Source organism: Hibiscus syriacus, unplaced genomic scaffold (genome assembly GCF_006381635.1).
Source record: "Hibiscus syriacus cultivar Baekdansim isolate YM2019G1 unplaced genomic scaffold, ASM638163v2 tig00110770_pilon, whole genome shotgun sequence".
In the NCBI taxonomy this organism is placed as follows: Eukaryota; Viridiplantae; Streptophyta; class Magnoliopsida; order Malvales; family Malvaceae; genus Hibiscus; species Hibiscus syriacus.
The window spans coordinates 23,403-49,659 of record NW_024062854.1 but is presented as its reverse complement, the minus strand read 5'-3'; the positions used below and the strand labels follow the sequence as shown (position 1 = coordinate 49,659).

Genomic DNA, 26,257 nt, shown 5'->3' with positions numbered 1-26,257 from the left:
TGACTGCTAAATAAGCTAAGTAACCTCAATGATCGAGGATTAAGTAAGTGAATTGGATAAGTCTGGAAATTTTGATGAGTTTATAAGATGTACTGTCCTTATGGAACATGAACTACAAATCAAGCACGTCAGTATTTCATGATATCGTGGAAGCTTGGAAATGAAATAAAGATCATTGGAAGATCTATTCAGCGATGATTCTGAAGGTGATCTATGAACAAGAATTTGTGGTATTAAAAAGTAAATACCCTGGAAGGGAAATGAATTGACCAGTGGATATAAATTGTTAAGGTTCTGAATCTTCGTTATCAAGTTGTTCGATTATCCGATCAATTGACATGGATACAAAGGATTCTGAATACCCTTCTGATTATGTACAACTTCTGAAAACTGTCCGAATAAGATATGATCCTGATAATTCACATTCTGAATAACTGATGATTCTGTCAGTTAATGAACTCTTCCAATAGTGATTCTAAATTTCAATATTCTATCGTTAAACTAAAGATTTGTGTTTCTCTGCCCGATAAGATTATCCTGTATCTCTAAATAATATTTGGAAACTCTAGTGTGTTCCTTACTTATATGAATATTTTATCTGATTTCTGATTTGAATTATGTTTTGACATCTGATCTGAAATCTGTTCTGATTCCTAACCTGGATTCTGTTCTGATATCTGATCTGAATTATGTTTTGATTTCTGATATCTCCGTTTACCGACGGAGAAATGTTTTATCTGGGGGTTTATTGTTGGAGGAAGATTATCTGCAGACTCCTCGGCTTTGTGCTCAGGGTCTAAATGGCATGTGCGGTTGGGTGTATGGTTCTGGGGAACCTACACATTTATGATGTGAACGGATGGGGGTATATATATATGTTTTAAAAGATCTGTATCTTTTTACTGAATTTTTCGGGAACACACTAGAAAACCTGTTCTGATCTCCTGAACCTAGAAATCCGAAATATTTCCATCTGAAATGAATACTATTTGTTACTACATGCGATATCAATGGACCTCAGCTCAACATAAAGATCTGTAAATATCTGAACCAATAAGGAAAATATGTTTATCTGTATCTGCACGTTTTTCAGCATCATCTGGTAGTTCTGTATTACTGAGCTTTTCGAAGCTCACTCTATTACTCACCTTTTCAGGTTAAAAGAATTGTACCAGTGCATCTATCGACTTCAGTAAGGGAGTTCTTCCGGTGTTGTTGCAGAGTATGGTACATGTGATTAGGGGCATGTAATTGTATTTTGATTTATATACGAGTCTGGAAATATGTTTTATTTTTAAATAGTGACAAATGATTTTATAAGTTTACATGTTCTGATAAAATGATTTAAATTTTCCGTTATTTTTACAATGGGTCGCTCCGGTGGCCCTAATGTGACACCCCGGATCGGATTTGGTTACCCTTATCGGTCTGTGGGGGTTACATTTAGTGGTATCAGAGCTATGGTTTGAGTCAAAATTTTTCAAGTTAGACCGGCCGGTCAAATGTCAAAATATGTCTGATCAGTACATGCCCCTAGACTGCAATCGTACCTCTCTGAGCCGGAACTCCAGGGCTGAGTCTCTATATGTATTGAGTAAACCAAAGCTTCTATCTGCTAAGGCTATACTTGTACAAAAAGGAATACCAGTAACATCTGTCTAAACGCTGTAAAGTATCTCATGAGCCATGTGAGAGTTATTCATCTGAGAATTTCTGACTCGACTCCGGAAATAAAATTGAGATATGTTGCTGCTCTACGAGCCTATTCACGTATCCAATGCTGAATTGATTTCACAAGAATAAAGTTGTTCTGATTATTTACTTGGACTGAGGGAGAATTCTGAAGAGATTGAATACTCGAGAAAATTTTAAATTCTTTTATTGAAATAAGGAAAAATTTATGATAAGAATGTATGCTCAGCTGGTTAAGGATAAGTGGAGGAATCGTACTTTTATAAAAGCTATTGATAGATTTGAAAGAACTGATGGAAGTTTCATTTATGCAATTATATGATATGAATGAATTTCGAGGACGAAATTTTTTTAAGGAGGGGAGAATTGTAACACCCCAATTTAGGGGCTAAATTTAAGAAAATATAAATTGGTTGATTTAATTTGGTATTTTGAAAGAAATAAGGGATTAAATTGTAAAATTTTAAAGTTGGCAGACCGTTTTATGAAGTGCAGGAAGTTCAGTGTCTAAACTCTTGGTTTAACCATTTTTAAATATGAGATGTTATAAACCTCAATCCCCCGTATGTTTTCTGGAAATTTTTCCAGTTTTCCCTCTCCCTCAACCCAACTTTAAACTCCGATCTACTCGCCGTCCGACCTCCAAACGACGAGCCGAAACAACCATCGTGTTCGTTGTCAACCGAGGAACAAAACCCCTCAAACCTTTCGTCGTGAATCATCGCCGTTCGTCGTGAATTTCAGTCGGAAGTATCGTCGGTAATAACTCGGTTTTAGTTGGTTTTTCATCGATTCACAACGATCGGGTCATCCGTTTACGACACCTCCCGCACCATCGTGTTCCTTGTGCCGTTCCGAGTCCACTGGTGTTCTCCTTTTTCTCCGGCGTGGGCGGCGCGTTGGGAGGTGAACCGATCAAACTTCCCGATTTGTTGAAATCGAGCTCTCCGCCGTTCAAAATTGTGAACCGAGCTTTGTAAGTATCTCGAAATCGCTCAAAATAATTTTTAGAAATTTTTCCGGGATTTTATCACTGTTCACGCGCCCCCACGCGCCGCCACTGCGCGTGGGGAAGGAAAAAGTGACCGGTTTGACCGGTTTTGGAACTGTTTTGACCGGTTTGACCGGTCACAACCCGACCCGACCCGTTGACCCGACCCGTTGACCCGACCCGTTGACCCGACCCGTTGACCCGACCCGTTGACCCGTTGACCGTTGACCGGAGTTGACCACTGTTGACCAAAACTTTGACTGGCTTTGATCGGGCATTAAACGACCTTTGACTTCGACCGAGTATACCTATTCTGACATTTTTCGACGTTCCAAATCCGATTCCGCTGTCCGTTTTCAAAATTCGAACCCGAAGGCCTTGAAATTGTCAGTCAAACCCGTTGACTCTGATTTTGACCGAAAATTCCAAATTTCCGAAAAGTCATATTTTATGCTTTCGACGTCCTGAATCCGAATCCGAAGTCCGTTTCGCCAAATTCGAACTCGGTAAGCCATCTTCCACTAATTTATCACCCGATTCGATCCGTTTATCGTAATTAAGCTCCGTTTCTGATATAATTTATGTTGATATGTATCTGAGGAATTATTGGAAGTTGAATTGAAGATCAAAGGCGTTCGAATGGAATTTTTATGGTCGATCAGTATTGCACGGAAATCGAGGTAATACTTTACTACCTCTTTATGCTTTATAGGACATGTTGGTATTGGTAAATGCATGAATGGAAATGTTTGGTCTCATATGTGTAATTAATGATGTTCTACACTCGATCTGAATACGGTAAAAAGGTTCAGTAATTGATTATGGTTCAGATGACTTTTATAAGAAATTAAGGGATTGCTAGAATTAAATTACAAGTTGTGCTTAGTGGTAAAGAAATCAACCTGGATCTGTAAATTATAATTTATTTCATCAAAGGTTAAATGTTAAAGGCATTTGGATGTGAATTTATGAAAATACTCCGGTAGGGTAAAATTACGAAAATACCCTTGTGTTATAAAAAGACAAAATTGGAATATGGAAGTTAGATAAGAGGATTTTACAGACATATTGATCTGATAAAAATATTGATGTGCATAAGAAATGATAGTTATACGTAGACATTATGGATAACCGGTTTTTAACCCAAAGAGGGTTTATGCAAGATACTAGAAGTGTGTTAAGGGAATTATTTCAAGATCAGAGATTGTTCAAGAAAGCAATTAATCATAAGATCTCTAAATTATATTTTCGTTAAGAGCTAATATCGAACTTATCTGGTTAAGAAATTACGGAAATGCCCTTAAGAGATAGAATAGTCTGAGATGACTCTGACTGAGAAAATACTTAGAGGATTCGTACTTAACTCGATTAAGTATGGATTTAATTGTTAAGATCCCGACTTAGTGCAGGAAAATTTCTGATATTCCGTTTGTAAAGTCTGAGAAGACACTTGACCTGAAAATATTCGAATAATGATTAAATACTTGAAGAGTAATTTATCGGGGGTATTTTGCTGTCAGAATTGTTCGAAAGGACTGAAGTAAATGATAAGATTGAATTAAATAATAAGATCAGATGGAAGGAAAAGATTGAAATACCGTAGATCTGTAAAATGACCAAAATACCCCTATAATGGAAATGACCCAAGATTATCACCAAGCTCAGGAATGATTGGATATCCTCGAGCTCTGAAATGAATGGAATAAAACTAAATACCAAAATTACCAAAATACCCTCATGACCTATACCAAGTAAATGCCTTGGATTAATTAAGGAATCCAAATAAACATAGGTATTGGCATACCTTTAAAAGTAATGGAAAACAACTTAAGTGAGTAGATCAACCCTAAATCTATGTCAATACCTAAATAGCATAGATATTATTGGAATGCGTGTTCGTCTTCTTAAGTTTGGCTCGATGATAATTTTGGAAGTATTCAACTCAACTCAACTCTAGATCGCATTCAGTACTATGAATTGGACGTTTGTTAGTCAAATCAACCATGAAGACCAAATCGAATGGAATGGAAGTACAACATGTATCTAAAATTCAGTAACGTCTAAATTACTCTGAAAACCCCGAAGTAACTGGAATGAATTTGACTGCTAAATAAGCTAAGTAACCTCAATGATCGAGGATTAAGTAAGTGAATTGGATAAGTCTGGAAATTTTGATGAGTTTATAAGATGTACTGTCCTTATGGAACATGAACTACAAATCAAGCACGTCAGTATTTCATGATATCGTGGAAGCTTGGAAATGAAATAAAGATCATTGGAAGATCTATTCAGCGATGATTCTGAAGGTGATCTATGAACAAGAATTTGTGGTATTAAAAAGTAAATACCCTGGAAGGGAAATGAATTGACCAGTGGATATAAATTGTTAAGGTTCTGAATCTTCGTTATCAAGTTGTTCGATTATCCGATCAATTGACATGGATACAAAGGATTCTGAATACCCTTCTGATTATGTACAACTTCTGAAAACTGTCCGAATAAGATATGATCCTGATAATTCACATTCTGAATAACTGATGATTCTGTCAGTTAATGAACTCTTCCAATAGTGATTCTAAATTTCAATATTCTATCGTTAAACTAAAGATTTGTGTTTCTCTGCCCGATAAGATTATCCTGTATCTCTAAATAATATTTGGAAACTCTAGTGTGTTCCTTACTTATATGAATATTTTATCTGATTTCTGATTTGAATTATGTTTTGACATCTGATCTGAAATCTGTTCTGATTCCTAACCTGGATTCTGTTCTGATATCTGATCTGAATTATGTTTTGATTTCTGATATCTCCGTTTACCGACGGAGAAATGTTTTATCTGGGGGTTTATTGTTGGAGGAAGATTATCTGCAGACTCCTCGGCTTTGTGCTCAGGGTCTAAATGGCATGTGCGGTTGGGTGTATGGTTCTGGGGAACCTACACATTTATGATGTGAACGGATGGGGGTATATATATATATGTTTTAAAAGATCTGTATCTTTTTACTGAATTTTTCGGGAACACACTAGAAAACCTGTTCTGATCTCCTGAACCTAGAAATCCGAAATATTTCCATCTGAAATGAATACTATTTGTTACTACATGCGATATCAATGGACCTCAGCTCAACATAAAGATCTGTAAATATCTGAACCAATAAGGAAAATATGTTTATCTGTATCTGCACGTTTTTCAGCATCATCTGGTAGTTCTGTATTACTGAGCTTTTCGAAGCTCACTCTATTACTCACCTTTTCAGGTTAAAAGAATTGTACCAGTGCATCTATCGACTTCAGTAAGGGAGTTCTTCCGGTGTTGTTGCAGAGTATGGTACATGTGATTAGGGGCATGTAATTGTATTTTGATTTATATACGAGTCTGGAAATATGTTTTATTTTTAAATAGTGACAAATGATTTTATAAGTTTACATGTTCTGATAAAATGATTTAAATTTTCCGTTATTTTTACAATGGGTCGCTCCGGTGGCCCTAATGTGACACCCCGGATCGGATTTGGTTACCCTTATCGGTCTGTGGGGGTTACATTTCGTATATCCATATATTTTTAAAGAAAATTTGACTTCAACAATAAATACAACTACCTTTAAAGCATGAAAAACTTCATACAATCATGCCTGAAACAATAAAAAAGGGCAAAAATGATATTTAATAAAAATTCAATTTAATGTTTTCTCTAAGTTTCTTCTAATTTGGGATATTAGAAAATCGGGAAAATAAGAAGGAAAGCAAGAGATCCTTTCCGTAAACAAATAGGATAAAGTACATAAATAGTCTCCGATTATATGATGTTGTTTTGTTGAGTCTTTTAACTATTAAAAATTATAAAATAGTTACTCAATTATCCATATATTTCAAATTCGTTCTTTTTCGTTATATAATTAACAGTCGTCTGAAATGAACGTTAACCTATGATAAACTCATAAACAATAAAATTAAGTTTAAATATAAAAATATATCAACCTTCATAAATACAATCATAAACGATACACATTTGACTAAATCAAATACCATTAAATTAAGTTACAAAATGAAATATATTCAAACATGACAACACACTTTACATAATAAAAACAGAAAAGAAACCTCAAAGTTTCTTTTGAATTAAATTTGATTTTAATATTTTTATTTGTTGTAAGTTTGATTTTAATTAAACTTGATTCTCAATTTTTCAGAATAAATTAAATCATTTTTAGTAGTCCGATTGATGACCAAAATATTGAGTTTCTAATAGTATTGATGTGATAACTAGCATAATAATTCTTATTTATTTCATATTGATATAATCCTATTTGTTTTATAAGTCATGTTAACAAATAATTTAATATTATAAAACTATGGAATACGCTTGTGAGAGTCAAATTTGGATATTTTTAAAGACCGAAAACTAAATTTAATTTATGAAATATAAAAATCAAATTAATAGAAGATATAAATATCAAAAGTCAAATTTATTATTATACTTTTTATATTGTTGCATACTTTAGTTGTTATTCCTATTATTATATCATGTTGAAAAAAATTATATTTCATAGAAGTGTTGGAAATATGTTATAGACATATATAACTTTTTTCTAGTGTGAGTAATGTGAATGGATCGAGGGTAGTTAGGAATAGTCACCCTTCTAAAAATTATGATTTATTATATATTTTATATTTTTATATTCTATTGATAATTCACTTTCGTCCTTTAGAATTTTAAAAGTTCGTCATCTTTTGAAATTTTAGAATTTTGTCATTCTAACATAAAATATTGCATCCATCCCTAATTATAGAGTTTGAATTTATTTTATCATTTTTAACAATATAAATAAAGAGTAAATTAGTCAAGTGGTGTGAGACTACAAAGAAAATAAATATTTCTATAAAATATATGATTTTATTATAATTTCATTTGCAAACATCAAATTTATAAATTATATAAAACGTATGCCAAGTTGGACTTTTGATTATTATAAGAACAAATTCAACTTATATCATTATATGCACGACTTGACTAACATCGGTCCAAGTAACTAAACAAAATGTAAACCCAACTTGCCGTAAGTTACGAGAACTCAAAGCTGGTCAGTTTTGAAAGTGTCTAACCCAGTGTCGTTTATAAACAAAACCAACTAGTTGATTTAGTGAAATAATGTATTAAATTTTTTAAATAAGAATAGATTTAGAATTTTGACATTTATAAATGAAATAAATTGGATTTAAATCATAATGAATCATGATAAAATCCAATCTAAATTAGTGAATCAAAAGATCAAATACTAATGGCTAATAAAAAAATAATTTTATGAAGGAAATAAATGGCGTAGTCATACGAAAGTCAGTTAAATTGCACTGACCATGCAATTGATACTTTGAATTCAAAGCAACACTTCAATTTCTCGTCATGTACAGAGCATGGAATCTAACCCTATAAATGGACGAACTGGGTTCAGAATCATAGCATCATACCAAAACAGTTCCAAATATGAAGTCTTTCCACTTCATTTTTGCTGTGATATTTTCATTGTCGTCAGCCATTGTTTTAGCTGATGCTAATGAGAAATTCGTCCATTGCTTTTCATCTCTTCATCCCCAAGATTCATCCTCCATCGTTATTCATACACCAAATAACTCTTCATATTCATCTGTTTTGGATTCCACAATTCGAAACTTTCGATTCGCTACACCGACAACTCCGAAACCTTTGGTCATCGTGACACCATCCACAGTTTCCCATATTCAATCAACAATCCATTGTTCCAGAAAACACGGACTCCAAATTAGAACTCGAAGCGGAGGCCATGATTTCGAAGGTTCCTCGTTTGTTTCTCGAGTTCCGTTCGTCCTTGTTGATATGGTCAATCTCCGATCTATCGATATCGATGTCGAAAACAAAGTCGCATGGATTCAGTCCGGTGCGATTCTCGGAGAATTATATTACAAACTTGTTGAAGAAGCCGATACACTTACGTTTCCAGCTGGTTTATGCCCCACTGTTGGGATTGGAGGGTACATGAGCGGAGGTGGATACGGGCTATTGTTCCGAAAATACGGTCTGGCGACGGATAACGTAATCGATGCACAACTTGTGGATGCTAAAGGGAGACTTCTGGACAGAAAATCGATGGGGGAAGATTTGTTTTGGGCGATTCGAGGCGGCGGCGGAGGAAGCTTCGGGATCATTGTTTCATGGAAAATACAATTGGTTCCGCTTCCTAAGATTGTGACTTTATACACCGTGAATAGGATCTTGGAACAAAATGCCACACAAGTGGTTCATCAATGGCAATCCATTGCTCACAAGCTTCCAATCGAGTTTTACTCCGGAATCACCTTTGCACCCATCCATATCGATCAAGGCTCCACGAAGAAGAAGACGGTCGTGGCTTCCTTCCACGCATCGTTCCTCGGCACCATCGACGAGCTTCTTCCGATAATGCAAGAGAGATTCCCGGAGCTAGGATTGGCAAGAGAAGACTGCACCGAAATGAGTTGGCTTCAATCCATTCTCTACATGGGACTACTCCCAAACGACACCTTAAACATTTTGCTCGACAGAACTCACCAAAACCCTCTTTTGAGCCCTTCGTTCAAATCGAAATCCGATTACGTGATCGAACCGATTCCAGAAACCGCATTCGAAGGTGTCTGGGAAAGTCTTATGGAAGAAGAAGCACACTCAGCCACCATAAGTTTGATTGCTTATGGAGGCATAATGGATCAAATTCCATCGACTGCAATTCCATATCCTCATAGAGGTGGAATCCTTTACAAGATCGTATACAGCGTGGGGTGGCCGGTGGAAGATAACGGCAGATCGGAATGGTATGTGAATTGGACACGAAGGCTTTACGATTACATGGCTCCTTTCGTTTCGAAATCTCCACGACGGGCTTATATTAATTACAGAGATGTTGACATTGGGATGAACGATGAGAATGGTCAAACAAGTTATGAAGAAGCAAAGGTTTGGGGTGTCAAATATTTCATGGATAATTTTGAGAAGTTGGCTCGAGTGAAGACCATGATTGATCCTCAAAATTTCTTCAACCATGAACAAAGCATCCCTGTTTTACCTTCTTCATCCAAGATGGAACTGTAAAACGTCTCTTCTTCTTTCTTATTTTTTTTACGTTGATTAAATCGTGCGAAAGTGTTTGAACTGCAATAGAAAAATAATTTCAAACACAGCCACATGTAGGGATTAAACCCACTTATATCTTCCTCCCTCATTTTAGTTGTACCAAAAAAATAATAATAGTTTCAAATATTTAGACATTCAATAAAATTTGATAAGTTTAATTATTTAATAAATGATAATTTAGATTAGATTTTATAAAGGTCTATTCTGAGGCGATCCTCTCAATCCAATTTATTCAATTTTTAAATACTAAGATTTGAATTATTGATATTGTTTAAAAAATTTAATATCTCATTACACTAGACTAGTATGTTATTAGCGTGATAAGTTTTATTTTAATTTCATAATTGAGATTAAGAAAGTCTCGTGTTTATTATTTTATATGTGATAATTTTTTTAATCTCAGTTGTATTATTTTAGAATAACACTACCATGTCAACAAATCTTTAAAACATGTGGTTAAAAGTTATCGGACACTTACATTCTCCTAATCTCTTAGATTATGGGTTCAATATTCATTATGAGTAAAATTCACATTCCCCTCTTCTAACTAGGAATTGAGACATGAACAAAATATACACAAATTGAGGAAGAAGGTTCGAGTTAGTCAAACCTTTTCATTCAATATACCAAATCATCTGTCATAATCAATGATAATTCATAATTGTTTATAATTATTAACAAGTACTATTTGTTCATAATTTTCCTTAATCATTATTAATGTCTACAAATGCAGCTACTCAAACCTAAGATCTCAAGAGAGAAAAATACCCTTTAATGACTAGATTGATTACAAGATAGTACATATTAATTAAATCGTTGAAATAAGAAATTTATCCATTTAATTATTTAGTTGGGTCTCCTTAAACTAGAGCTAATCAAACTGGAGCTCAACTATACAATGAAATTTGAAATTTTTATCGTGGAATTAAAACAACTTCCAATTACAAAAATTTTGTTTGAACCCTAATCCATACTGAAAGAAACATGTTTTAACATTTGATCATTGCAACACCGCTACAACTTTCCCGTATTCGGTTAACAAGCCATTGTTCGAGTAGAATCCCAAGTGACTGTGAATGTCTTGATTGTGCCTCAAAAGTTTCGATCAGTGGATGATGTCGAAAACAATCTGATGCGTTTTTTGATGAATTGTGAAAAGGAAAAACTCTTGATTTATCATTTTGGGAAAAATATGGTTTAGCTGTTGATAGCATAACCGATTGTTAAACATAGCAGAAGCTAGGTTTAAAAAATACGAGAGAAGATGAACTCAACAATGAAAAGAAGTGCATTATTATTCTCTGAAAACTAGGTGGCTATTTAAGCTAAACAATGCAAGTAGGATAGCGTAGGTTAGCACAACAGCTTAACCACTTTCATAACAATCATAACAAACATGGGCCCTACTGAAGTTAGCCATCAGCTACACACTAGCGAGGTCATGCGTCAAATTCGATCGACAAAAAATCCAGGGAAGATATCTGTTTTGGGCCATTCCGAGTGGAGGGGGTTGAGAAACATAAAAATCAAAGCACCATAAATTTATTTCAAGCTAAGTCGCATAACTTAGAGCAGTATGAAGCAAAACAAAATGACACCCTTACTAAATCCATCTAGTGGTTAAAGAGAATGTTGTCCTCCCTAATAGTTTTGGGTTCGAGCAGCTATGTCTGCAGAAAATATGTGCGATGTCAATAATTAAGAAAGATTCTGAACAAATATTATATTGTAATCATCCTGATTATTCAAAAAAAAAATGGCACCCTCTGATAACTCCAAATGAGTATATATATATAACCTCAAAATTCACTACACAAACAAGCACGTCAACTCTCACCTGATTCATTTCAAACCCAAAACAATCTCTCTCAATATCTTGTTCCTAATTGGACCCGCCTTAAGGGATCCATCCTCCTACCTCTAAGACCTCTTCATTGCATCCCTCATTTGTTCAAGGCGTTAACCCCTTCAAAAATGAAACGAACTATCCTAATTCTTTCAATAGTGTGTGGCCATCAGACCCAGCAGCTATATCGGAGGAATTGCTGTATGTTGCTGATGGGTTCAACTTTGCCAACAAAAATCTTGCCTGCACAAGCAAACCAAAATTCAAAAATAGGAAAACCGAACCAGTAACGTAAAAACCAGTTTACAAGTACTGGATAACAAGGCAAAATACCAAATTGGCCCTCGGGAGTATCTGACAATGGAGAGGAAAGGGGGGGTATTCGACAGAAAATATAAGAAACTTTAGTTTAGATGACCAAGAGCAGAAGCTCATTTATGAACCCTATGTGCTGATGCCACAATCAGGAAACCTCTCTTTTAGAGGATTCAATTTGAGGAATTCACCATGGTTCAATGCAGACCAAGCCTGTAAAAGTTAAGGCCAGATTGCAACTCCACAATTATGTTTCTCTGACTCTCCATTTTCATTAAGTATTGTGTTTGACATATATTCGGACATTGGTTCTGGGATGTGATCCTAATAAAATTAAAAAGAAAATGAATCCTAATGAAATAAACTGACCTGGGATCCATGCTGATCACATACAACTAATATAGGGACAGGGAAGCGTTCCCGAATAATCACTTGAGCATCAGTCTGGGGTGCTTGCAAAAGCTGTGCAAATGCCTGGACAAAGAAATAAGTTTTAGATAACAATGTTACATACTGTGCATATAATATTGCAATTTGGAGCTTAAAGGACATTTCATAAAGAAATATGACCGTTAGATATATTGGATCCCAAGAAAAACCTTATAAGACAATTATTTACCAAAATAACAGAAGTGGAAAATATAGCACGTCACATAGAAGAAATCTTAAGGTAAAACCAGCTAATAGGTTATAAATCACTACATGAAGGTGGAGAAAGTCAGCAGAAAATACAAGAATGATAATGAAAGTTCACAACTCAGCCTCTAGGAAGAATCAGACATTTTAAACCAGTTAAATATAGAACTATCTTAGTGGCCTCCTCTCCTTTCTATGTTAATGTAGTAAAAAAAAAAGGCCCAAGAATCAGGCATATGGAATGCAATATTTATAAATAAATCTTTAAAGCTCTATATTCAAGGTAGTATGAACAAAAGGAGCATACCTGATGTTCAGGCTGATTATGGTAACCCATGTTGCGCCACTGTGCTCTTGTCATACCATGGAAAACAACAATACTCAAATACGAATCAAGCAAGAGAATTCGATCAGCTGAGATGGAAGCCACATCCAATATTGCTGGTTGGGGCAGTGAGTTGAATGAATATGATATTAATGATGGTTGAATCATAACAGCTGCATTTGTAATATTTTCTCTGTTTAATAACATGCGAAAATAAGCCGTTTCATCTGGAGTGTTGTTAAACACCTGCCACAAGAAAGGAAAAGAAACACATATTCGAGCGTATGTCAATTAGATATTATAGAAAAAGCAGCAAATCAGAAAGAAAAGAAATAGTTACCTGCACAAATTGAGACCGCCGAAGATTAAACATAAAATGAGGAAACAAAGAAAAACAAGGGTTTAATGTGAAAGATGAAGGATCATCCTTCCGGTAGTCACCAAATTTGGAACAAAGTTGAATAAGATTCCGATCTAACCACTGTGTAGCATCAAACCCCTCCTAAATGAAACAAAAGGGAAAATTATGCAAAGTTACTAGAAACAACAGATAAAAGTTTATTGTAGTGGCAACGAGCCTCACAATTAATAGATTAAAAATTACATGGGAGACTGGCTAGAAGGAAAGCAAGTAGAGAGAACCACTAAACTCAAGGGCAAAGGCATAAAGAGAGAGTTCTTATCCATATTCTATAATATCTAAACAGAGCCAGAATGGAAATTATTCAATAAACAAAAGCACAATGAACCAAGTAGCAGGTGCCCGTCAAATACGACAGAGGAAACGTTCAAATAAAAACTACAATAACGATAGACAATTTAATAGAAAATATTTTGAACTTACCTCTGTCTCTATTTTCAGGGAAGTTATTCTAGCCATTACAACAGCTGCAGTCTCTTGATTGAAACCTTGTACTAATTCCTATAAAGGATATATTATTCATGGTTACCATTAATTATTTCCAACAAGCGTAGCATCCAAATAATGATACAGAATCAACAAACAAAATGGGTAGAAATGGAAGAACTGAAAGCAATAAACTAAAATATTTAGATAATTTAAAAAACAAAAGTACAAAAATGAGAGAATATAAACTAACCTCTGAACTTACAGTACTGTCTATCCATTGTCTTGTCACAGTTGTAGCTCGAAGCATCGTTTTACCTTCGGGGTCTTGATAGCTGCAATTAGATAAAGAACATCAGAATACATCCCTAACAAACAAAGTGAAAACCAAATCATAACATATTTAATCTTAAGCATAATAAAGAAGCACCTTTGAGTAATTCATGCGGAAAACCTTGTGAGAAACCGCAAATAGAACTGTGAATTTGAAGCTCCTGGAACATTTGATCACTCAGTTGATGAGATATCAAATAAAACCCTCAAGGAAGTACTCTTGTTGAGGCCACACATTTTCCATGCAGTAGTGTTCCCTTCACCAATGACAGTGTCAGCAACATTAGGTCCTTTCTGCAACAGTTATCGTAATCAGCTCAAAACCACAAATATACAAATAAATGCAGTCCACTGTATCCAACCTTCTCCAAAGATGTTCAAGGTTCAATCACCCCCTGAATTTTGATGTCCTTTGAACAGTTGATTTCTATCATGCCACTAGAAGGGGGAAAAGGAACATAATGAGCGTGAGATTTATAATGTAGCTAAAGTAGTTGATAATTCTGAATGCTCCAAACCATAACATAACCAATCATTAGTAAAGATAATGAACATGGATACAAAAAAAATGAAGCTAAAGCGGGACGTAATAAATTAATTTCAAGGGCACCCATTTTAAGGAGAGAGTTCATTTGCGGTAGAAAGCATTAAATCTGAAATCAGGAAATAGGAAAAAATCAACAATGGTATTACAACTAAATCATAGGTGAAATGTTGGTTGGCATTTATAGAACTCCAACAAATAAAGATGGACAATTTGTACATAAATGTAAATTGATCAAGATGGGACGCTACTATATGGAAGAAAGATGTCAAGAAGCTTTGCTATAAGTTTTAACTGATAAATGTAAATTTATCAACACCATTGATTAGAGAAAAGGAAAAGTATGCTTAAAATGTAGAACAGAGGCCAAGAGACTGTTCTCCATCCTCAAATACACGCTTGAAAGAGTCTTTAAATACAGAATGACCAAAACTTTCAGCTAGAACAACAAGGCCACCTGTTCTTTCAACTGCAACTTTCATTTCAGCAATCCCAACCTGTGAATACATGAAAACACACTACATTATGAAGATAATTTAACATGTGAGAAGTTATTAGCATTCATATAAAATAAATCGATTGCGCCCCTATTAAACAGAATAACTATTAGCATAAAACATTTACATTACAAACCACCATAGATAGAAGCATGGCAGAAAATAGGCCTTACTGTCCTCATTTCCACTACAACATATGTTTGATGCACTGAAATTTAACGAGTAAATTTCAAATGAGAGAGCAAGAGAGTTTCAGAAATAAAAACTGAATTTTTTGTTGTTCAAATCTCCAATTAAAATCAAGGTGTTAATATTGTACTAGCTTAAGTAGGTTCTTCGATGTGTTTATTCAATGCATGGACCTGATAGAAGGCAGACCAGAAATATTAACACATTATGGATATGATAATATGACTTAAGCATATTGAAGTAAATCGACTAGATCTAGCATAGAGCTAATTTAATAAAAAATAAAGAGTTAAATATAATTAAGAGGACATAAAAGGTGGCCAAGACACACCTGATCAAGTGCAGACGCAAAAAGATCTAGCACATGACCTTGGTTGACCAGCTGCTTTGCAAGACTATCATAAAATTTGACAGCTTTCTTGAAATATGGTGCAGCATCCTTATCAAGATCTTTATGGGAACGAACAGGTTCTAACAAGTATTTCGATATCATCTGAAAAAGTCATACAAATCATATAAACCAAGACTGTTAGTACAAATTGAAAAGGAAGATCCTCAAATTCAGAGTGTTTGGTTAATCTCCATTTTCATAATTAAAAGTTGATAACAAGGTATTTCTAAAACTTCAAGGTGCTTAAGAAAGAAACACATCTTGCACAAAGAAATAGTTAACATTATGACACTGAGCTACATGAAACTATAAAGGTAACATGAAAGTTTTTGGAGACTGAATTAAGGCACTTAAACAAACAGGAATAATCTTTACAAGATTGAATCTCTTTTTAACCAAATGCAAGAGTAAATGCATCAACATCCAATGCTAATCAAACATAAAATGCAGTAAATTTTTTTTAACAAGATTCATGTATTGTATTTTTTTAACAAGATTGAATTTCTCTTTTTAGGTATAGGATTTTTTTTAACAAGATTCATGTATTGTATTTTGTTTTGTATTCGTGGTATATCAATAAAACTAATATAAAATAATTTCAAAAAGATGGTTAGAAAATTTAACAAAATAACGTATTATAGTTGGGAAATATTTATGTACTTATCCAATTATTTTATTTAGTTAGTAACCTGAATTTTTAAAAGTAATTATTATATTTAGTAAAAAAATAACTAACAATCAGTTGTTCTAGTAAGATTATGCACTAGGTTCCTTAAACAAGGTCAGTGGTTTAAATTCTGACGTTTGTGAATGTAGTAAATTGAGTTGGGAGAGTCGACCTCACCTCTATAATACCCGATATTAATTAATAAGTCAATAGATCTAATATAAGTGATTAATTAAAAAAGTAACAATATAACTAAGAATATTCTAGTGATAGGCAGCAACCCAAAACATTAGCAACCAACCCAAAGTCAATTTTTTTCTTCGGGATTTTATATCATTTTCCCCTGTATTTCGGTTCGGCCGAAATGACGTGCATTAAAAATACAACACTCAACTTGTTATCTCCACCACTTCCTCTGGATCTGCCCAACCCACTTTCCATTCTTAATCTGAAGGCAAGTTCAGTTTTTTACTCATTTTTTGTGTAACTCAATTCTTTTCTTTTTGTTCGACTGTAAATCTGTTCCTTCTCTTTGTTCGTGTTCAATTAGCTTCTGCAACTTCCTCTTATCCTCTTTTCGATACAAGTAGTTTTCTTGTTGGCTTTGTTAAAGCAAAAAAAAAACTTTATGTTGAATAACGACAATTACCCGTTTCTTGTTTTTGCTTATTTGCAACATCTGCAGTTGAATTGGGTCATCTGAGCTCTGGGATTTCGATTTTGAAGAAAATGAGTCTCTGTGGGAGTGTTTCTGCCTTAAACTTAAACTTCAAAAGCAACAAGATAAGCATGGGAAGAGTCTTAGCTTTTAGAAGTGGTGAATCCATGGGAAACACCTTGAGAATTCCATTAAAAAAGAGGTCATGTAAGGGTGCTTGTCCTTTGCAGGTTCGTTGGTTTTGATGAAAGTTTGGACAGCCTTATCCTTTAGTAATAGTTGAATCAATAGTTTTTACTTTTTTTTTTAATATTATGAGTCAGGTAGTTTGCATAGATTATCCAAGGCCAGAGCTTGAGAATACTGTTAATTTTCTGGAGGCTGCCTCTCTATCCGCTTATTTACGTTCTGCTCCTCGTCCAACTAAGCCATTGAAAGTCATAGTTGCGGGTGCAGGTATCATTTTTCTCTTAATTCTTATATATGTTCTCCTCATCTTTTGGGAAATCCATTTTTTCCTTTTTTTTCTTTTTGTGGCTTCACTGTGCCTTTGTCGTTGCTAAATTCCTAAGAAATTGTTTTTTTCTTCTTTTCATGCTAATGATCTGAATTTTTCCTAGACTTGATTCTGCCTTGTTTTTTTAGATAAAATTATGAATATTTTCCAGTTGAGAATCTCATTCTCTGTCACCGGATTGACTTTGTGCTCAATAATGTGACCGTGTCTGTTTTTTTAGATGGTATGCATTTCAACTCAGGGCTCTGTACTTCGCTAAAATTAGATGGTTTGCTTGCGAGTTGAATTAACAATTTGGCATTTTTCTTTCATAAGAGTCAGGAGTCTATCAATAATGGATTTAAACTGTGGTAGCGGTCACGTTTTTTGTTGCGTTTATCGTGATTGCCGCAATAGCGGGTATCGCGGTTGTGAAATAATGGTTTTGGACGGCACCTTTACCGATATATAACGGCCACTATGCCAACAGTGGACCGCTATTTAAATTCCTGCTATCAATATAAATGTTTTGTTTCCTTTTTACCCATTTTTCTAGTATGAATAAGCTTTTGTTTGAGAGATAAGTGAGAATCTAGATGCTTAGAAGTTATTATTAGACTGTAAATATAGCCCTTTTGAATTCCTTGATTTTTTGTGAATGGCCTAAAATTTTTGTTCCTTTTGTATTTTCTGCATGCCTTTTCCATGCATTTCTTTCTGAGAATTAGTCTTGTGAATGCTACATAAGGTCACTGCAGGGTTTTACTTATGATCCATTACTGGAGTTTGTTTTATCTAATCGACTAGACTTGTCGCTTTTGTATTTTTACAGGTTTGGCTGGTTTGTCAACGGCAAAGTATCTAGCGGATGCAGGTCATAAACCAATATTATTGGAAGCAAGAGATGTTCTTGGCGGAAAGGTTTTGCACTAGTCTGTTTTATTGTTCTTTATCCCTATTGATATTATTGGATCATCTTACTTCTCATTTCTGAAATCTCCTTGTTCATAACATGGGGACTTTATTTTGAGTTCATCTTTGATGAGGGAAACACAATTTAACAGCAAGATTTGTTCAAAGGAAGCTTTAGTTATTTTCTAAATTATGGCATCCAACATTAAATAAATAGTGTTTTCCATGAGAAATCAAACTGCTCTAATGACTAACTTGAGTTTCTTTACGTAAAGTCTTGTATTTGCTTTTCTCTAGCCTCCAATCACTTGCCAAGACAAGAAGGAAAAAGGTTTGAAGTAAATAATTGATCTTCTACCAATTAAAATATATTCATATTCCTACTAGTAAAACATTTTAGGTTTTAGTGTTTACCTTGACATGCTTACCTGTGTAGCCAGTGGGTTCTCTGAAAGTGATTTCTGCTAGAGCTTTAGATGATTGAATGATCACTTCAGGATATGCTTTTATGCTGAGTTTCTTTTTACCTTTTTCCTGTCATTCCAAAGATAAGACTTTGTTTTTATTTTTTATTTTTTTAACAGGTGGCTGCATGGAAAGATGATGATGGAGATTGGTATGAGACAGGCCTACATATATTCTGTAAGTATAGATACATCTTTTGTTTTCTCAGGCTTCCATATGGTCTTCCTCTTTACAGTTTTGAAGGTTGTAGCCTTGTAAATTCATTTATTTGTTTTTATCATTCTTTTTAGACTTGAAAGTTGTAAATACATAGGCTTTTGTAGATTTTGGACAATATTGTCAACCTATTTTCTTTTCCATCTCCTGACTATTTTAATGTACCAAAACCAAACCATTACCTTGCAACAACTTTCTTATTTTTTCTTTTCTTTTTGGCAAGTCGGGGCGTACCCGAATGTGCAAAACTTGTTTGGAGAACTTGGCATCAATGATCGGCTGCAATGGAAGGAGCATTCTATGATATTTGCAATGCCAAATAAACCTGGAGAGTTCAGTCGATTTGATTTTCCAGAAGTTCTACCTGCACCCTTAAATGGTAAACAACTCAAATTCATGGAAACTAAATATGTATATATTTGCATAAATCTATGACAACTTGTTTTTGCTTTTACAAACAGTGTGACAAGAAAGTTTTAAACGAAATAGCACTCAACTTTACCTATTTTCACTTAATGGTTAGATGTGCCCTTCTTTGAAATGATTAATTAATGATATGGACAAAGTTTACTTGCTCTTGTCGCTACTCTTATCTTATAGGTTGGTCAATGTACTTGACGTTTATTCCTACCATTTATTTGTATTTATTGTGAAGGACCAATTAAAATTCTTTACATCTATTCTTTGTAATATATTTTTCAGAATTGACATATTGGACATTACATTTCCAACAAATATTATATCATTCCAGGCTTCCATCCTCCCAATTTGCTCACCTTTTTTCCCCTTAGTAGAGAACATATGACTGAACCATTGTCATCCTCATTGGGTCCTAGTAAATGCAGAGTGATTAGTTTGGAGTTTCTTATGACCAACCTGATATTCAAGACATCTCTTTCCATTTATTGCTAATTGATTTTAAGTCGGAAATTGTCAATTAGTGTTCTGATTGCGTGAAATATTGAACTTGTAATTTGTGCCATTTTTTTGAACTACAATTTGGATTTCTGTTTGATACTTGCTTGTGGCAGAATGTTGACTTCCTCATTTTATGAAGTTCTGAGCCTCCGTAAAATGATACAAAGATGAGGTGTGGTTTGACAGTCCAACGCATTAACTCACCGGTTATGTTTGAACATATTTAGTGTAGAATGTAACCGAATAAGATATTGTAGAAAGTGGGTATGGAAAAGAGAAAGTAGAGTCCAGTGCCTGAAATTCACAAAGATTGAAATTATATTTAGTAACAGAGTTTAATTCACCACAAAGCTTACTAACAGAAATGAGATTGTAAGCTAATTTAGGGACATAAAGAACAGATGGGAGAGTGAGGTCCTTTGATAATTTAATGTTTCCAATACCTTCCACTTTGAAGAGAGTGCCATATGCTGTTCTGACAGTTGAATGACTAGGTTGTGGACTGGACTGAAGCTTTGAAAATCACTAATATTTCTTGTCATATGGTCCGAGGCTCCAGAATCCATGGTCTAAGATTTTTTTGCAGCAAGAGTTGCAAAAGAGAAAATTCCTTGGTGTGCCATCAAACCACTATGCTGAGCATGGAGTTGTTGTTGATACTGAGGCAATTGCATCATTTTTTTGCCTTTGCGTCCGGTGTTGCTGCTGTTGCTGTTTATGACAGGTTATAGGAATATATTTCTAAGTCCGCCAATGAACGTTTGAGTGAGAAAAGCACATAATAGAGATTTTTGGGAGAATGACCACTTGCAATTTCTTGATCTTTCAGTGGTGGATTTTCTTCTTATTGTATGGAGCTGTGAAATTTATAAGACTTCTTTATACCTTATTTCTCTATGTTTTTGTATTCCCTGTTTCAATTCTTTTTATATATTGTTTTCTTGGGTTTTCTTTCTGTAATATTTTGATCTAGGAACAACATTTAACAAGTATTATTGCTTATCTATTTTTGTCTGGTGCATGTATGTAGAAAGCTTTATCTTGTCAGGGCTAATTATGTTCCTCTGGTAGGATGTTGCTGATGTTGGATCCATCGAGGGTGATTGGGAAGCTTTGATTTTGATTGTTTCAATTAAATTAATGTGGAATTTTTTTATAGACACTGAGTTCTAGGACTACCACCTAAAAATGTAAAAATTTACAGTTTGCATCTACTTTGCTTATTTTTCTTATCGTATGAACTGACAGGGATATGGGCCATTTTGAAGAACAATGAAATGCTGACTTGGCCAGAGAAAGTGAAATTTGCAATAGGACTTCTACCTGCAATGCTTGGTGGACAACCTTATGTTGAGGCCCAAGATGGTTTATCTGTTAAAGAGTGGATGAGAAAGCAGGTATGCAGTTTGATTTTTTGGTAAAATTCTCCTTCTGAGGCTAATAGCACATACGAAAATGGTATGGCTGTAAGTTCGGCTTGTTTCTGAGTGAACTTAGTTCATAGTGGTGAAAAACTTCTTCCTAAAAGAGCATTGTTAGCTTGAAGTTTGTTCATATAATGACAATTAATTTGTTGTCCTGTTGTTGAGTGCACTTATGTGTTACAGAATTTTAAGCCTGTTCCAATTACGTGATGCTTTATTTTCTTGATAGGTGCATAAGAGCACATGATAGAATAACAATCTTTACATCTCGATTTGTTTGAAGTTACTCAGAGCCCCTGATGTGTCTCATTGTTTTTTTGCTATATTCATAATATTATATGTCTGCATGTCTGTCCACTGAGTTTAGTGTCGATACTTCATTTTTATTGAGTACAACATGAAACATCATATGGAAAAACTTCTAGATGGGAGAAAAGTATTGCGGAAGGCTTCTTGGAAATGAAAAAAAGAAGAGGAAGGGGGAGGGGTGAATTTCTGGAATTGTATTGCAAAAGAAAATTTTAGAAACCAAGTTTTCATGTGAGAGTTATCTTGTATTAGACGGAACTTTTGTTAAGTGATGCAAAGTGTACCAGTTAATGTATGCATTATCCTCAGTGTACTTTTAAATAGCACCAATGTCTCATTGTCAAGAATGTGGTATGAATTGCATTATTAGCAAAAACTTGTTAAAAGATTAAAGATAAAAAATGGCTTCATTGTTTTTTCTTTGCAGGGTGTACCTGATCGTGTCACTGAAGAGGTGTTTATTGCCATGTCAAAGGCTCTGAACTTCATTAACCCTGACGAACTTTCAATGCAGTGTATTCTGATTGCTTTGAATCGATTTCTTCAGGTATGGTTCCCTTGTTTGCCCCAATGGCTTTATATTTGTAATTTGATTTTGTTGGATACAACTTGAGCAACAAAATCATTAAATGACCCACTGTTGAAGTTAAACAGAGGCTACTTGATTTGCAACAGAAAACTTGGGCAACTCAATTTAGTTTTGGCGCTCTGGATATTTTCCAGTCAATTTGAGATCACATGTTCTCTTGAAACTCTGATATAATAGAGCCTCGAAGCATCTCAAGGCAGTGATGCTTATATTTTGCATTATATATATCTGTCGGATAGTTGTGTTCATTCATTTATATACATTGAAGGAAAACAAGTTATATTACATTACAATATCTTTGTAAGCATTATGAAAATTCATCAACAGGAAAAGCATGGATCAAAGATGGCTTTCTTGGATGGCAACCCTCCGGAGAGGCTTTGCATGCCAATCGTCAATCATATTGAATCACTGGGTGGTGAAGTTCGGCTTAACTCACGGTTAAAGAAAATAGAGCTCAATGCTGATGGAACTGTGAAAAGTTTTCTTCTAAATAATGGCAATATAATTGAAGGAGATGCTTATGTAGTTGCAACTCCAGGTATATATTTCCTTTCGAACATTTTAGCCTAAATGGTTACCATATTCTTTAATAATAGCTGATGGATGTGAACTTTTCAGTTGATATCTTCAAGTTACTTTTGCCTGAAGACTGGAGAGAAATTTCATACTTCAAGAAATTAGATAAATTAGTTGGAGTTCCAGTTATCAACGTTCACATCTGGTTAGTAATGTTTGTTTGGAAAACTTATTGATATTGCAGTTGTTCTGTATCATTTCCCCTGCCTTTTTCTAAATCATTGCACTTTAGAAAAATGGAGGATTTATTGCAGTTGTTCTGATCTGTTAGGTTTGAATTGTCTCCAACACCCTTCTCTGATTTTCATTCAGGATGGAGCATTGTTTTTGTTCAGAATTCTTGCACACAAGCATTTTTGTTGCCATTGTCTTATTAACCACTGCACTCCACTGATGATATAAATTAAATGATACATGCTCGCACGCTATTCCCTATAAGCAGATGCTTTATTTTCTACAATATCATGATACTCCTTTCTTTTTGGGTTTCTAGTCTGCACTATATATATATTCCACCAAAAGTTAATAGGAGAGTCCTGGTGATGTGATGTAGATGATTTCAATTTGCAGGTTTGATAGGAAATTGAAGAACACCTATGATCATCTACTGTTCAGCAGGTCATCCTACTTCATCTATTAGCACTTTCTTTTTCCTGCTCTTTGCTGTATAAACAGCTTTCTTGTTTGTTATCTGCTTGTCACTTTCTAGCTTTATGAATGTTTAGTAATTGTCTATGAACTATGATATTTAAGTCAAAATGGAAGTAGAATACATTTGGAGGAGAAAATTATTTGCTTATAAGAATGTGGAAACGGTAGAGTAGGAATATTATTACAAGTCTAATGCCTGTGCCTTTGGTAACCAAGCAAATCAGTTTCATATTTTTATTGTTTAATACTATTAAGTATCTCATTATAATTTTTCCATATTCATAAAACTTGAAGTAATCCTAGGAGCAGTTCTAGGGTGTAAGGAGGGTGGCTATAGTATCCTCCATTCTCACATCTTTTGTATCGAATTTTTTGCAATAGTGTCTTTTGCACTTTTCATTTTCCTTAAATAAAGTGAATTTCATTAGTATACTTACCTCTCTTATCAACTTCTTTCTTTTTTGCTTGCAGAAGTTCGCTTCTAAGTGTTTATGCTGACATGTCTGTAACGTGTAAGGTAAAGAACTCCCTAAACTTTCTTTTTATTGCCATTGAAGTTATGCTCTTTAAACTACCGTGTTGACTATATTTTCCTGCCTATCAGATATCGGTGACAATATTTACAATCTTCCGAGAATTGTTCAGTGTTTATATGATTCATGTGGATAATAAAATTATAGCTTGTTAAAATCTTAATTTATCTACTAGTAAGAAGAAAAAAATAATGTGATCAGCCGGAAATGTATCATGATAAGTTTCATTGGTAACTTTCAGATCCAAAGAACATTCGGAAATAAACATTATTTTGATTCAAGCTTCCATGAAAGAGTAACTGTATTAGCTTCTTGTCTTAGGTGCGCTTGTGATCAGTAATTAATGGTTTATTGTGTATGCAGGAATATTACAATCCGAACCAATCCATGTTAGAGTTAGTTTTTGCCCCGGCAGAAGAATGGATTGCACAAAGTGATTCGGAAATTATTGATGCTACAATGAAGGAGCTTGCAAAGCTCTTCCCTGATGAAATATCTGCAGATCAGAGTAAAGCAAAAGTTGTAAAGTACCATATCGTTAAAACACCAAGGTTAGACTGAATGCATTCTCTAGAATCTCTTTTAATGTTTTTTATTGCTTCAAAATCAAAATTCTTGTCATTCCTTGAAGTGGTATGTCATGGATGAGAAGTATACGGTTGAGTTGGCTTTCCCATATATTCATATAGACTAGTGATGCATCAATGAGTATAATTGTGCTAGAAACATGCAATATAAATATTTATTTCGAAATGTTTCATGGATGCTATCTTGAACAAACTTTCAGACAATCTCAAACAGTGCCATTACATGCATGAATGCATCTATATGTGTAACAGTGGACCCATTTTAAATGGATTGCAGCTCTTATATCAACTTATCTTTGTACATACATGCATGAATGCATCTATATGTGGAAATGGATTGCAGCTCCTATATCAAATTATGTTGTACATACAAGCATGAATGCATCTATATGTGGAAATGGATTGCAGCTTTTATGTCAATATATGTTTGTACCACGGTCAATAGATTCCTTGCTGAAACTTGGAGCTAATTATCATTTCAGATCAGTATATAAAACTGTTCCAAATTGTGAACCCTGCCGTCCCGTGCAAAGATCTCCGATACAGGGGTTCTATCTAGCAGGTGATTACACAAAGCAAAAGTATTTAGCTTCCATGGAAGGAGCTGTCCTCTCAGGGAAGTTTTGTGCACAGTCTATTGTACAGGTACATTTTGCATTCCTTTGTTCTAAACTATCACTGGTATAAGTTTCACTACTTTTCTCTGCAAATTACTAACGTCTTAGATGCCCTACTTGTTGCCATGTACCGTTACAAGTTACTATATGACGACGAAAATGGATATTATCGGTTGTGTTTTGTATCAACACTCTAGTGTATTGAATTATGCAGGATTATGAGTTGCTTCAAACCCTGGGACAAAGAAAGTTGACCGAAGCAAGCATTCACTGATGTTCGTTAGATTGAAGTAAATAATTTACGTGTTACAGAGGATCTTTTGCAAATCAATTGTTTAAGGGCTATAGGTTGGTGGCCTTTTCCAATTTTATGTACTGTGTACCCCATATAAATCTGTTACTTGTGCAAAGACTGCATCAAAATTGGGTATAAAACTCTTTCCATGGAATATATATGATGTTCAATTTTTCTCTTTTTCCCATTGATGTTCGGAAACTAAAGATTTGATTGTTAACGTTATCGATTTATAACAAATCGGTCACTAGACGTTAATAGCCATTACTGGAGGTGTTGGAATGCTAATGTGGCAAATTAACCTGTTGACCTGGCACTATTTTTGTCATGCAAGACAACCTCCACAATGACTGGCATCCACTCCCCTCTTTAAAGACCTCAAAATTCCTAAAACTAGGCCTATAAACGAACCGAATGCTCACGAACGAAGGTATGTTTATGTTCGTTCATTTAATAAATAAACGAACACGAACATAAACGAACAAATTTTTTTTTGTTCATGTTCGTTTATTAAGGAATATAACTTGTTCATGTTGGTTTATTTAATAAATAAACCAACATAAACGAGCAAGAACATAAACGAACACAAATA

At 34.4% G+C, this 26,257-nt stretch overlaps 2 protein-coding genes and 1 pseudogene across 5 annotated transcripts; 2 read left to right on the top strand and 1 right to left on the bottom strand.

Moving 5' to 3' along the window:
- Positions 1–8,145: 8,145 nt before the first annotated feature.
- On the top strand, positions 8,146–9,911 carry LOC120139732 (cannabidiolic acid synthase-like). Its single transcript, XM_039154877.1, has one exon. It carries the CDS (start codon positions 8,168–8,170, stop codon positions 9,782–9,784), a length of 1,617 nt encoding a protein of 538 aa, XP_039010808.1. The 5' UTR covers positions 8,146–8,167; the 3' UTR covers positions 9,785–9,911.
- A 1,899-nt stretch (positions 9,912–11,810) lies between these two features.
- On the bottom strand, positions 11,811–15,871 carry LOC120139703 (annotated as a pseudogene).
- Positions 15,872–16,763: 892 nt separating this feature from the next.
- LOC120139731 (15-cis-phytoene desaturase, chloroplastic/chromoplastic) lies at positions 16,764–25,819 on the top strand. 4 transcript variants are annotated; one of them, XM_039154873.1, is made up of 15 exons: positions 16,764–16,874; positions 17,102–17,304; positions 17,398–17,530; positions 18,403–18,491; positions 19,067–19,124; positions 19,387–19,542; positions 21,330–21,478; positions 22,242–22,361; positions 22,731–22,944; positions 23,025–23,127; positions 23,553–23,600; positions 24,105–24,150; positions 24,530–24,717; positions 25,236–25,398; positions 25,585–25,819. In XM_039154873.1, the coding sequence occupies exons 1-15, from the start codon at positions 16,781–16,783 to the stop codon at positions 25,642–25,644; spliced, it is 1,824 nt and encodes a 607-aa protein (XP_039010804.1). In that variant the 5' UTR covers positions 16,764–16,780; the 3' UTR covers positions 25,645–25,819. The 4 variants fall into 4 exon arrangements, with proteins under 4 accessions (XP_039010804.1, XP_039010806.1, XP_039010807.1 ...); XM_039154875.1 differs by having other exon boundaries at positions 16,772–16,870; positions 17,093–17,304; XM_039154876.1 differs by having other exon boundaries at positions 16,850–16,870.
- Positions 25,820–26,257: the final 438 nt, after the last annotated feature.